Raw genomic sequence first — 13,298 nt, 5'->3', positions numbered from 1 at the left:
GTGCCAATAAATCACCGTAGATATAAACCTCTGGGTTTTGCTATTATAAACCCCTGGGCAGAGACCTGTCTTTTTTGCTTTAGGTAAAACACCCTGCATATTGATGGTGCAATAATGATAATAGTTACTGCAACAATATTATGGTGACTGTAAAGATTATCCTTACATATTAAGTTGTATGTAATTGGAAGTTGTGCCTCACCTACGCAAATAGCAACACTGGAAATAAATACTTGGCTGTCCATTCACCATGCAGCCAATGAACCCTAAACTGGGTTTTCATGGCACATGGTGGTGAGAATCTTCCATACGGTGTATGTGCGTAGTTATGGCATAGAAAATAGGAAGTGATTGAGAGAATCAGCTCACACAAATACAAGCATAGAAAACATAGGGATTCTAGGACTACAACTGTTTCTTGTTCTAATCCTAAAGCTAAATATGGCATTCAGCATTGGCCTGAGATCTGGCGTCTGAGGCAGTGTGCCAAATGGTGTTATCCAACCCCTTCCCTTACTCGACAGCACACCAGCTGTCACTCCTCCTCCTGCTTCATTCAGGATTTGAAAATGTAGAGATGAAAAGAACAGAAAAGGACATGTGGAAAAGAGAAACAACTCTTGTCTTCCTCACACTTCGTCTTCTGCTCTATTCATGTTTATCTTTTCAATCCAGGGGGTGGGAGGAGGTGTGGAATGGACAGAGGTGGGCATGCCAATTTGAGGCTACCTGAGGCTACCACTTCAGTCATCTTCATGGACAGGCCGGCCCTATGCTCTGCAGAGTTTGCAATCATCTGAGGTAGTCTCAGTAGGTCTCATGGATGGACTGGACCTGAAAGAATCCCACAATTCTTGACCCAATTCTATATACTCCAACTAGTTGCAGATGACCTGGAAGATGAAAACTACTAAACATGATGACCTGGAAGAAGCAATGATACAACAGTAAGAACACTGCATTCCAATTTAAAGCACTGCTTACTGACTTGCAACAGACAGTATTGAAAAAACAAAACGAATCCATATGTGAAGTTTCATCTTATACTATAGATTTTGAGCTGGTTTGCTTTTATACTCGTTTGTTGTTTGTCTGGTTTTTGGATTTTTAGCATTGTTTTTGTGCATTTTGGGGGGCATTTTTTTTTTTAAATTGGAAAGCCAATATTATGTACTTTAAAAAAAAATTATTAAGTTCAGATAGAGGTTCACCGTAGCTTTTCAAGTTAAGAAAAATCAGAGCAAAACACAAATGACTGCAGTCCTTCTCAAGAGTCTCTGAAATTTAGGGCAGTGGTTGCGAACCACCAGTCTGGGAAGCACTTGAGCCTGGTCCCTTAAGGGATGGGGAGGGAGAGAAGGCAGCAATGCTATTTCAAAGATCATGCTGCTGACAGGGAAAGGGGTTCCAACTTACTTCCACCTGCGCTGGCCTCTGGGGGGGTGCATGGAGTCCTGCAGACATCTCTGCAGGGCTCCCCAAGCCTTAGAAATGTTAAAAATAGCAATTGGAAACCATTTGCAGTTTTCGATCATGAAACCCGAAATGGTTTCCAATCACTATTTTTAACATATCTAAGGCTTGGGGAACTCTGCAGAGATGTCTGCAGGGTTCCCCGCATCCCAGAGGCCAGCACAGGCGGAGGTAAGTTGAAACCCTCCTCTGTCCCCAGCAGTGGGATGATCCTCAGGATCATGTCACTGCCTTCTCCCCGCCCCTGCGAAGACTTAAGTGCTTCTCAAATTTCCAAGGAGAAGTTTGGAAACCACTGTCCTGTTCATGTTTTTTCCACTCAGGCAACACAACATAACTGGAACATGGAAGCTGCCCTATCAGATCATCAGTCCTTCTAGGTCAGGTCTGGCTGCAGAAACTTGCAGCAGCTATCTAGGATTTCAGTTAGGGGTGTTTTCCCTATCCTACCTGAAGATGACAGGAACTGGACCTAGAATCTCCTGCAAGACAAATAAGTGCTCTGACAGCAAGCTATAGTTCTTTACATCGTTTCCTGTTTCTAGCAACGCCCTTGGATTGACAGCACTGTTGTCATTAAAACAGGGGGAAAAGTCCTATATAATGGCTGTTCTCAACACTCAAGGTGGGAACAATGTCAGACAGAAGACAATATAGCGCTTCCACTCTCTAAACACTTAAAAAAAATCTACCCTAGGGACAGGTTCATTCGGGAGCCAGAAATTAATAGATCGGAAAACACCAGAGATTAACAAAGGAGAAATGACATCAGAAGTCACCTGCACTTGGCATTGGTGGTTTTGCAAAACCTCAGGAAACTGTAGAACAAACTTGCCTTTAGCAGTTTAATATAATTTATAGTAGTACTTTATTGTGATTCTGACTCTCTATCAAAATGCCCTGTCCTTCAATTGCTTCACCAAGTGTAGTTCATTGAGACAGGATAGGGATTCTGCTGGTTCACCCTGTACCCATGACCCCAGTGCACAGTGGCCTCCCTTCCAGAGTTGGCCAAGGTGGTCTCAAGGATGGCGGTAGCATCCCCTAGACTTTTTTTTTGCAGGGGGGAGGGACGGACATGGGGAATTTTAAGATCCCCAACATTCCTCCTCATGAAGGCTTAAAAGTTCATGGCTCCCCAATAACCATGGGCCTCTTTCATCCAATATCTGTGCTGGGTTTGGTGTTTGTTGCTGACCAGGGTAATAGTAAATAATGATTATCATAATAAATGCTGAACATTGATATAGCACTCTCTGGACTAGATGGGCCTATGGCCTGATCCAGCGGGGCTGTTCTTATGTTCTTAATGAGCAAAGTGATTTATGTGTGCTATATTTTGATGTAGTTCATACAACAACCCTGTACAGTAAGTTACTACCACTCCCATATTATATTTAGGGATGGCTGATAGACACCACCTCTGATTCACCACTGCTGCCTTCATGTGTGCACCCCACCCCCCAAAAATGCTCCTTACCTCCTCATAGCGCTCTATCCTCACACAGGTTTATGTGATGTGTTCCCTTCAAACCTGTGCAAGGAAGAGTTTGGGGAGGGAAGTGGTTGATCCTATTCCCACTCACTTTTAGTCTGAGTAGATCAATGTGGCTCATGTCTTCAGTGGGGGTGGTAGAGGGCAGTGGCAAACTCAGGGTGAAGGGAACGCCAAAACTTCTATCACCCGTTCCCCCCTACCATCTACTGCTGATGCAAGCCACAACAGCCCGTGTCTAGATTGGCCATGCTTACACTGCAGATGAGAACCGAGGCTTAGAGGGAAATGGTTTGCTGAGGCCACCTAGCGTATTCATGGCAGAAGCAAAATTCAAACTGATTTGCAACTCAGTTTTTTAGGCACTATGCTGCACAAGCTCTAGTGCAGGATGGTGATCGGTACATAGGAAGATAATAACTGGGATCCTTGGGCACAGACAAATCACTACTTGATCAGGTTCAGATTTGACAGTCCTCTTACCCTGGAAGGGTGGGATGGCATTTAAGATGGTCTGCCCACAGAGACAGACAAGTTTGGCTACGTTCCTGAGTACTCTGGAAGACTTTGCCATCACCATGGCTGGCAGCTTCTACTAATGCCTTGGTCAACTGCTAGTACAGGGAAATTGATACTATCACTTCTATACATCCTTTCCCATCTGGTAAAGTCTGTGTTCCTTGGTTTTTTTGAAAAACTTGAATAAAATCAGGGAAAACAATGCTAGGAATAAAATCATCTAGATGACAAGAGTGATACTGCAGAAAAACTCACAATAAGCCCAACTGAAAATAGACTAAGGCTTGGGTTAGTGCGTGGAGGGGAGGGCAGCAAAGAAATTTTCCACCACCATAGCACTAATAGTGCTATACTTGAGATACAGCAAGTGCTTAAGGACCCTTTGAGATCTGGCCTCTTGTGGAGAGCAGAGGAATCATTGGTGGTCTGCTATGATTTGTTCTCCAGAGGAGAGGGGAGTGCAGCTCCCCTTGCATTTAGAGGCTCTGCATAACATCAAGTCTCTTTTGGCAAGAAGGATGCTGGTCCGCATTCCTGTCGCTAAGTGATGTATGACTGTATTTTAAATGAGGCAGTAATAAAGGTTGCTATTAAAAAATAATAATAATTACTGACCTGTCTCCAACTTGCAATTCACAGGCAGTTATTCACAGATAAAGGTAACGCACATCAAGGCTTTCCTAGATTAAACTAATTATCTCAGTCATTTTCAATGCAGACTTCATTCCAGTTTTGGGGTTGAGACTGGCTTATTTACTTGGTAGACAACTTATGTTGGTAACTAAACAGAGAAAGCATGTCCTTGTTGGTTCTGCTGAACTTCTCAGCAGTTTTTGATACCATCAACAACTGCACCTTCCTGGTTCACCTAGTTGAGAAGGAACTGGGTGGTGCAGTGTTGCTATGGTTCCAGTTCTACCTAGAGGGTAGATTCCATAAGGTGGTACTGGGAGACTGCTGTTCAACCCCTATATAGGGTTCCATCTTGCCCGGTATGCTGTTTAACATTTACATGAAGCCACTATAGAACGTTGTCTGCAAATCTATTTAATGCGGACCAGCGTCCTTCTTGCCAAAAGAGACTTGACGTTATGCAGAGCCTCTAAACGCAAGGGGAGCTGCACTCCCCTCTCCTCTGGAGAACAAATCATAGCAGACCACCAATGATTCTCTGCTCTCCACAAGAGGCCAGATCTCAAAGGGTCTTTAAGCACTTGCTGTATCTCAAGTATAGCACTATTAGTGCTATGGTGGTGGAAAAGTAAAATTTCTTTGCTGCCCTCCCTCCCTCCATCAGTATGATGATACCGCATAAAACAAATTTCCAGACAATGTCCTATAGTGGCTTCATGTAGATGTTAAACAGCATACCGGGCAAGATGGAACCCTATATAGGGGTTGAACAGCAATCTCCCAGTACCACCTTATAGGATACACAACACTCCCTCTGTTTCATCTGAGCCCAGGGAGACAGAAGAGGTTTTGAAACAGTGTCTGAGCTCAGAGACAGAACTAGATGTGGGCAAAAAAAAAACCTGAGACAATCCAGACAAGACAGAAGTGTTGCTGATTACAAGGAAAGCAGATCCAGAATTGAGAATAAAGCCTTTTCTGGGTGAAGCTGCACTTCCCTTGAAAGATCGAGTTTGCAGTTTCAGAATCCTGTTGGAGGATCAGGTGGTGGCGGTGGGGAAAACTGACACGGCACAGTTTTGCCTAGTGCTTAAGCAGTGCCCTTATCAGAAGATGGTAGGTCTGGTTAGTGTGGCACATGCCTAAGACCCATGCTCTGCATAGGACTATCCCTGAAAAGCATTCAAAAACTTCAACTGGTACAGAATGTGGCACTTGGGTTTTCATTGGGTTTCTTAGCACACTACTTTCAAACTAATCTGCATTAGTTACCAGTTTCTTTCTGGATGCAATTCAAAATTCTGGTACTTGCCTTTAAAGTCCTAAATGGTCTGGAACTTGGTCATTTGAAGGACTGCTTTTCCCCACAGGATTCTGCTCGCCTACTTCAGCCAACAGAATCCCTGCTTTGCATTTCACTGCCTTAGAGGTCCAGCTGGTGGGCTTAATGTAAACATTAATATATGTTTACAGCCCTTTCCATGAACGTATCCAGTCTATGGAATTACCTCCTCAGTAAAGTCCACTTGGTCCCTTTTGTGGTGTCTTTAAAGCATCTTGCCACAGCTTTTTATTTTACTATGCATTCGTTCTGTCACACTATCCCCATATGATTTTAGGATCCGCAAGATCTCAGCATTGCTTTCTCAGTTTTAACTGGTTAATTAGTTTTAACTCATTATTATTGTAATTATGGATTTTTAATATATCTTTTAAAATATTTTTAATCTTTAATTTTTTAAATATTAATGTTTTTAATATTACTGTTTTTAAATTTGACCTGTTAGGTCAAGGGGGCCAAAAGGTGGAATAAAATACCTCAATAAATAAATTTTATATACAAAAAACAAATCTCCTGTTTTCCTACTGCATTGCAAGCTGCCTTGAGCTTATGGAGAAAAAAAAACCAGAAAGGTTCTGTGATAGTCATTTCACACTTACCCTTCTCTTTGGTACTCCTCGTCCAAATTTGACAAGAGCTGGGAACCTGCTACAGACAGATCTAGCGCAGCTAGTGGTAAATCCCGATAAGCAAAATTAACAAGCTGTACAGGAGCTATGCTTTTGGTTTCTTCTTCTACTTGTTGTGAAATTATTTCAACTTCTGAAACTCCACCTTCTATAGGAAGCCTAATGAACAAGAACAAACAAAATGTGAAACATACAATTAGAAAAATATGGCAAACTTCTCTCCACTAAAATCAGCCCTCAGATCTATTTTATACCATTAAGTAACACAATTTTCATCAGTTATAAAGACAACATTGTAACAAGCTACCTAAATGGAGACAGAATGCTTCCCACAACCATCAAAGATTGCAGCACATATGCAGGAGTGCAACATTGGATGAAAGGTGTGAAGCCAAAGTCTCTGCTTGAAAGTATCACTGTGACTTGGATATACAAAGGAATGTGGTGCACAAATGCATCCATCCACCTAGTTTGCACCCCAAAAGGTCTCAGCTACTACAAAACCAATTCCAGATTATTGTGGTTCATGGCACTGTTATGGAGTAAGCTGTGACTTATGACCAATTCATGCAACTCATCTGCTTGTTAATAAACGAATCTCTCTGGCAGTCATTACTTGAAGAACACCACATCAGAATCCACTCACTGATATTTATAGCAGACTTCATCCCAACACATTACTGCTTGATTCTTTTATACAAAGAGATACAAGACAAAGACATACAAGTACTAGTATAGTTACAGTATTTGGATTTTTCAGGATTCCATCATTGTAAAGTCTGAAAATTGTACTCAATGCCAGATCAATTTGTCCTAGCCTTAGGACATTTAGCAGGAAGAATCTAAGCTTTTGAGAGAGTAATCTGACCTTTTACTACTCCACAGCCAATAGAAACTTTAGGACCAGTTTAAATCAAGAAAGCAGCACAGAGAGAAAGGGTTAACGTCTGTACGCACACACCCACCCACCCACCCACCTTAAGGAATAAACACCTATTGGGAAAGACATGATAGATCTCCCACATGTCATAACCAGTTTGGCCCTCAGTAAACACAGGTAAGTTTATTAACATTTTGAAGGAACACTGAGCCACACTCACATTTTCTCTGAAACAATACAATGGCTGAGAAGGTCTATTTGTTTCCTTGGGGAAGCGGTTACAACAATTCTTCACATCTGACTTTTCCTTTTATGATTTGGCTGCAGACATTGCACCAAATCCTCTCTGAAGCAGGTGATCAAAATTCTCTACTGATTTAAAGTGACCTAGATAGTCATCTGGATAATATTAATAGTTTGCGTTTTACACAAGGGACCAAATAATTTGAACTTTTTATTGCAGGAACAAAGTTTCTGATATAAAAGCCAGGAGCAAAAATGCAACTGAAAAACTGGAAAAAGTAAATGCCACCCAGATAACATTTTTTAAAAAAAACATCTCATTTTGCTAGATTATTAGGGAGGAGAAAACAAACACTTGGATCACAGGGAAAGAACACAACAAAACAGAAAAGCTTTTTTTGTGATTTATGCACAACTAGGATTACCTCATAGGACATAGCTGAAAGTGCTAAAATCTGGTTAAAAGAAAGTCACCTGTATCACAGCAAAGAACTACTGCATTGCTTACTTTAAGATGCCTCAGAAAAACAGAACCTCCAAAATGTCCAAAAGAAAAACATTACATTTTTCACTGACTTTGTATTGGAGGCCAGCCAAAAGCATTTGGCTGGCTGGCCATTTTTGGAAACAGAACACTGGGACTTGGATAGACAAAAGGCCATTCTTGCACTCCCAGGAGCAAAAAGACCAAACAGACAAAACTGCACAGACAATATAGACATATCATAAGAAAAACAAACAAAAAACTTATTCAATTTTATAAATTGTGTTTCCAGTTTTGCAAGTGCCCTAAGTGATGTACAAAGGGAAAAAAAGATAGACAAACACTTAAACTTCAACATACGTTAATGCTTTAGAAAGAAAATCTGGTAGATTTTTGTTCACTGATTAAATTTGTGCAAAGCATCACTGAAATTGGGAATTCTTATTGATGTACACAGTAGTGCAAAAAAGTGCTATTAAAAATTGTGGCTCAGTCACACATTTTGGAAGCACTTAATTTTATCAGGCAGTAATTGGTATGCAATTACTCATACATAATCTCTCATACGTAGTTGTACTTACTGGGGATTGGTCATGTTGGAAGATGCAACCAAAGCAGCACCTGTTTAGCTAGGTCCAGCTCCTCTGTTGTGACTGGCTAGCATGACAAAGGGAGGTTTCTTTAAAAGAAAAAGAAAGCATACAGGAAAATAAGTAACTCAGCGGCAGTCTCTTGTTACGCCATAAATATGAATGCAAGTGCAGCTATATATACAATTTATTTTAAAAACACATGAACATAACTGACATTTATAGGACAACAAAAGGTCAACCTGCATGGGATTTTGGTTTGTGGCGCTTTGTAGGGCCAACCAGTTGTTGCTCTCCTGCTTGTAACGACATGCAGAACTGAAATGGTGCATCCACATATCAGTATAGATAGGGTACTTTGGGGACACAGTAGTAGACTGACCTTCCCCCCTCCTGTTTATCATTCGGTTTGCATAATCTGGATGTACATCTTTCAAATAAGGCAAAACAGTAGCACAATGGCCTGCATCTCTGGCTACTGCACTGCTGTACCACATTGTTCATTAATGAACTTTTCCCACTAATGGACTTCTTCCAATAAAAAAGGCAATTTAACTCTGGGGAAAATACAGACAACAACATCATGCGAACAACCCATAAACAATGTGTCAACAGTGCATACAAAACATCCCACCTGGAAGTACCCCTTCTTGCATAGTGGGAGTTCATGTTTAAAGTCAACAGGCTCAGATGCTATCAGCAGAGTGAAATATTTGCTAGTACAGCCCCCCTTATCTGCGATCTGTTATCTGAGGTTTCATTTTTCTGCAGGCAGTCTGAATGGTTGAAGAGACTATGAATGCTAACAGGAAGCAGGAAATTAACTGCTTCTGGTATTTGTAGTCTTTTCAAGTACTCTGGCTGCCTGCAGCCTGCCTGTTGCGCAATAAGCTTGGAGGATTCTAGCAACCTGTAAAATGAAGAAAGCTTGCCACCAGTGATAAGCCTCTAAACAACATTAATGGGTGCAGGAGGCCACAGAGATAGGGTTCCCCCATATCAGCTGTTTCAGTATCTTGCGGGGGGGGGGGGGCTCAAACAGATCCCCTGCAGATACAGAGGGACATTTGTATTCTCCTTGCCTCTGCCTACATCAGCAAGGGCTAGTTTAATCCGTATTCCTGCAGCCCAGAATGATATGGGACAAATACTAGGGTTCTTAGAGTTTGCCATTAATCAGCTTCCTCCTTCAGAATTGCTTCTAGCAAACTGTGAGAAGTACCTGTTCCATCTCAGGACAAGGGGAGCTTTCACTTGCCTTAGCTGAAATCTGCAGTGACATTGGAAAGCTTTTCGTAGCCAAGTCTTCTCCTTTTGCCAGAAGCAATCTTTCTCCTACAGGAAAAAGGAAAGAAAAACAAAGTTTGTTTAAGGCAAACTGGGAAGACATCATTCACCTCTGGTCTAAACAACCTTGAATTCAGGTTTCTGACTGTAGAATACCGCTGACCCACAGAGAAGATGGAGGTTTCTGGGAACACATGAACGCCAGCAATTTTGAACTTAAAAAAAATCCAAACAGGGAAAAGCAAGCGCTAAAACAATTTGCTTTTTGGGAAGTCTAAGGATTAAAATGGAGAGTCAATATTCCTGGACAGACATCACTATGCTTCACAACATTAAGTTTGCAGACGACACCAAACTTTTCCGAGTGGTAAAGACCAGAAGTGATTGTGAGGAGCTCCAGAAGGATCTCTCCAGACTGGCAGAATGGGCAGCAAAATGGCAGATGCGCTTCAATGTCAGTAAGTGTAAAGTCATGCACATCGGGGCAAAAAATCAAAACTTTAGATATAGGCTGATGGGTTCTGAGCTGTCTGTGACAGATCAGGAGAGAGATCTTGGGGTGGTGGTGGACAGGTCGATGAAAGTGTCGACCCAATGTGCGGCGGCAGTGAAGAAGGCCAATTCTATGCTTGGGATCATTAGGAAGGGTACTGAGAACAAAACGGTTAGTATTATAATGCCGTTGTACAAATCGATGGTAAGGCCACACCTGGAGTATTGTGTCCAGTTCTGGTCGCCGCATCTCAAAAAAGACATAGTGGAAATGGAAAAGGTGCAAAAGAGAGCGACTAAGATGATTACAGGGCTGGGGCACCTTCCTTATGAGGAAAGGCTATGGCGTTTGGGCCTCTTCAGCCTAGAAAAGAGACGCTTGAGGGGGGACATGATTGAGACATACAAAATTATGCAGGGGATGGACAGAGTGGATAGGGAGATGCTCTTTACACTCTCACATAATACCAGAACCAGGGGACATCCACTAAAATTGAGTGTTGGGCGGGTTAGGACAGACAAAAGAAAATATTTCTTTACTCAGTGCGTGGTTGGTCTGTGGAACTCCTTGCCACAGGATGTGGTGCTGGCGTCTAGCCTAGACGCCTTTAAAAGGGGATTGGATGAGTTTCTGGAGGAAAAATCCATTATGGGGTACAAGCCATGATGTGTATGCGCAACCTCCTGATTTTAGGAATGGGTTAAGTCAGAATGCCAGATGTAGGGGAGAGCACCAGGATGAGGTCTCTTGTTATCTGGTGTGCTCCCTAGGGCATTTGGTGGGCCGCTGTGAGATACAGGAAGCTGGACTAGATGGGCCTATGGCCTGAGCCAGTGGGGCTGTTCTTATGTTAACATATACATCCTGCTCTGAAACCTGGGGTGGAGAAGAAAAGTCTTTCGGTTTCAAGGAGAATACAAGAAACAATTTGAAGTGAAGATGTAAGGCTGAAATAAGGAAAACCAGAGAGGTAAATAACAGAGAAAAGGAACAGCCTGAGAAGACTGATAAACAGAGAGAGGCAACACTGCCTGTTCAATGTGAAAGACTTCCATGCAGACCCTGCAGCCTTACAGTTTGACAGGGCATGTTTCCGTTGAAATAAGGCCCCTTGAGTCTAGTGGAGCTTACCCTTCAAGACGATGTGCATATAACAACATTTTGTTGCATGGCCTGCCTTGTTACCACCTATTGAATTCATCTATTATCAACTTGCGGCTCTACTACTTTATACATTAAACTCAACTTCTCTGTATTTTTTCACTTTTAAAACAGGGAGTTTTAAAGTCACTAGCAGTTTTTAACCCAGCTGCAGGATTCATATCTATATCATTTGCTTGCACAATTTATACTTACATTTATGTACATTACTTTGTTTGTTCTGAATAAATTTGTGTATGTTGGATAGGATTTGGCTTGTTATCTTGCCCTTGATGATAGCTTTACTTATTTGCATAAGGTCAAGGTTATCTTTTTATTTTGCAAGCTTGCCAGCAGCACCTAGTAGTTACTGCTGGATACAGTGCGGGACTACATGAACTATTGGTTTGACCCCAGAAAGTAACCCATGCTCTTTGTGTTAACAGATTTATGGCCCAATCTTATCCAGCATAAAGTTCCACTGGAACTTTAGAGGATGCACTAAATTTACAAGGAGATATACAAGGATGAAATGCTGATGATTGGAGGCTCTAGCCCCCCCCCCCCCAACATGATAACTTGAGAGATGTACAGAGTCTCCCACCACATGTAGTTATGGGACTTTCCCAGTGCCAGGCCCTCCTGGTGCCTGAGGCAAAGTACCAAATGCTATCCCCACCTTTACCAGGTGATGCACCAGCCTCTGTTCTTCCCAGTGGAGGAAAGTGCAGAAGACAGAAGTGGGTGCTTCCCTACCACCACCAATTTGCTGCTTGATGTGACTGCTTCAGTTGGCCTCATTGATGGGCTGGCTCTGGGTCTTCCAATTGTACTCAAGAGGGCACTGTGGAGCAGCAAGGTCTAGGTAAGACAGCCTTTTACTCCTACAACCTTCCTGAGTACTGCTGAGAGCAAGATGCCTGCTACCAAAATGCCAGACCTAAGTCTAAGGAAGCTTCCAAGGAGGAGAAGCAAAAGGAGCAGATCCCTACATGAAGCTCTTGCTCTGACCACAGTCCAGCAAACACAACAGCCTTGGCAGACGATTCAGAGGAGTTCCTGCAGAACTCACATTCCAGTAAGTTATTCCTTCAGTTGCTGCTGTTGAATCCATTGCTCACATGCAAGTCAGAAATCACTGTTAGCTTCTCCATTTCAGGTATTAACCAAATCTTAATAAGGGTTTCATTTACATGCGGTTTATCATTACATTTTTTTAAAAAAAGTTAAATAGGCAGAGTGGGAGAAGCCACATCTCAGAGGTAGAACGTGTGCCTGCAGAGGGGCTCAATCCCTGGTATCTCCAGGTAGGGCCAGGATCCTTGCCTGAAACCCAGAGTTGCTGCAAGTCCGTGGTGACAATAATTAGCAAGACAGATTAATGGTCTGACTCAGCAGCTTCTTGTACTCAGACTGATCTTTTATTGTGGAATATTACAGACTCTAGCCCTAGCCCCCAATTTGTATTAGCTGTTTATTACTGAAGGTGGCAATTGATAGCCTCCATCTTAAGAAAGCAGGCCTTTGGTTAGAAGGGTAAGAAGGACTGATTAAAGAGTGACTCAACAACACAACTCTGTTCTTGAGCTAAGAAAAACATCCTTAAAGAGTCACAGTTATTACAAGTCTCTCTCTCTCTCTCTCATTACAGAGTGTTCATACTTCTGGCCCCAGGACATGGGTTCTAGCTGAATAGCTCGGAACCTTGAAACAGTAAGATGTGAGTATGAATGAAAGTTAAAAGATGCATTTAATGCAATCTGTATTGAACAAACAATTTATAAGCTGTACACTTACAGTCACACTGTTCTGCTGTGCAAAGTGGGAAAAAGGCTCTTTCCAGAAATTTGAACGGACTCATAGTTGATGAATGGCAGTAGACTTGCTTAATGGATAATTTGGCTGCTCTCGATCATAAGTCAGCCTGGAATTTACCTTGAGAGACAAACTACATATGACTTCTAAGACGTTATTAGCCTCGACAGGCTGTTTTTCCTTAAAGAATAGTAGCTAGATTGCATGCATGCATGTATATACAACTGCAGATCAGGGTTGTGACAGATAGGTCGGAGAGCTTTAATTCTATCCAC

The 13,298-nt window shown here is 42.2% G+C and overlaps 1 protein-coding gene across 2 annotated transcripts in view; it reads right to left on the bottom strand.

Annotated features, from left to right (window-relative positions):
- TMEM266 (transmembrane protein 266) overlaps nt 1-13,298 on the bottom strand; it is a 112,621-nt gene that overhangs the window by 49,372 nt on the left and 49,951 nt on the right. For both annotated transcript variants that reach the window (XM_066635958.1, XM_066635959.1), the window contains 3 exons: nt 9,547-9,623; nt 8,280-8,377; nt 6,062-6,250 (listed from right to left, as the gene is read on the bottom strand). In XM_066635958.1, the coding sequence (XP_066492055.1) occupies nt 6,062-6,250; nt 8,280-8,293 (203 nt within the window). In that variant the 5' untranslated portion in view covers nt 8,294-8,377; nt 9,547-9,623. The remainder of the gene's footprint in view (nt 1-6,061; nt 6,251-8,279; nt 8,378-9,546; nt 9,624-13,298) is intronic.

Source organism: Tiliqua scincoides, chromosome 8, assembly GCF_035046505.1.
Source record: "Tiliqua scincoides isolate rTilSci1 chromosome 8, rTilSci1.hap2, whole genome shotgun sequence".
NCBI lineage: Eukaryota > Metazoa > Chordata > Lepidosauria > Squamata > Scincidae > Tiliqua > Tiliqua scincoides.
This window is presented reverse-complemented; position numbering and strand designations above follow the sequence as displayed.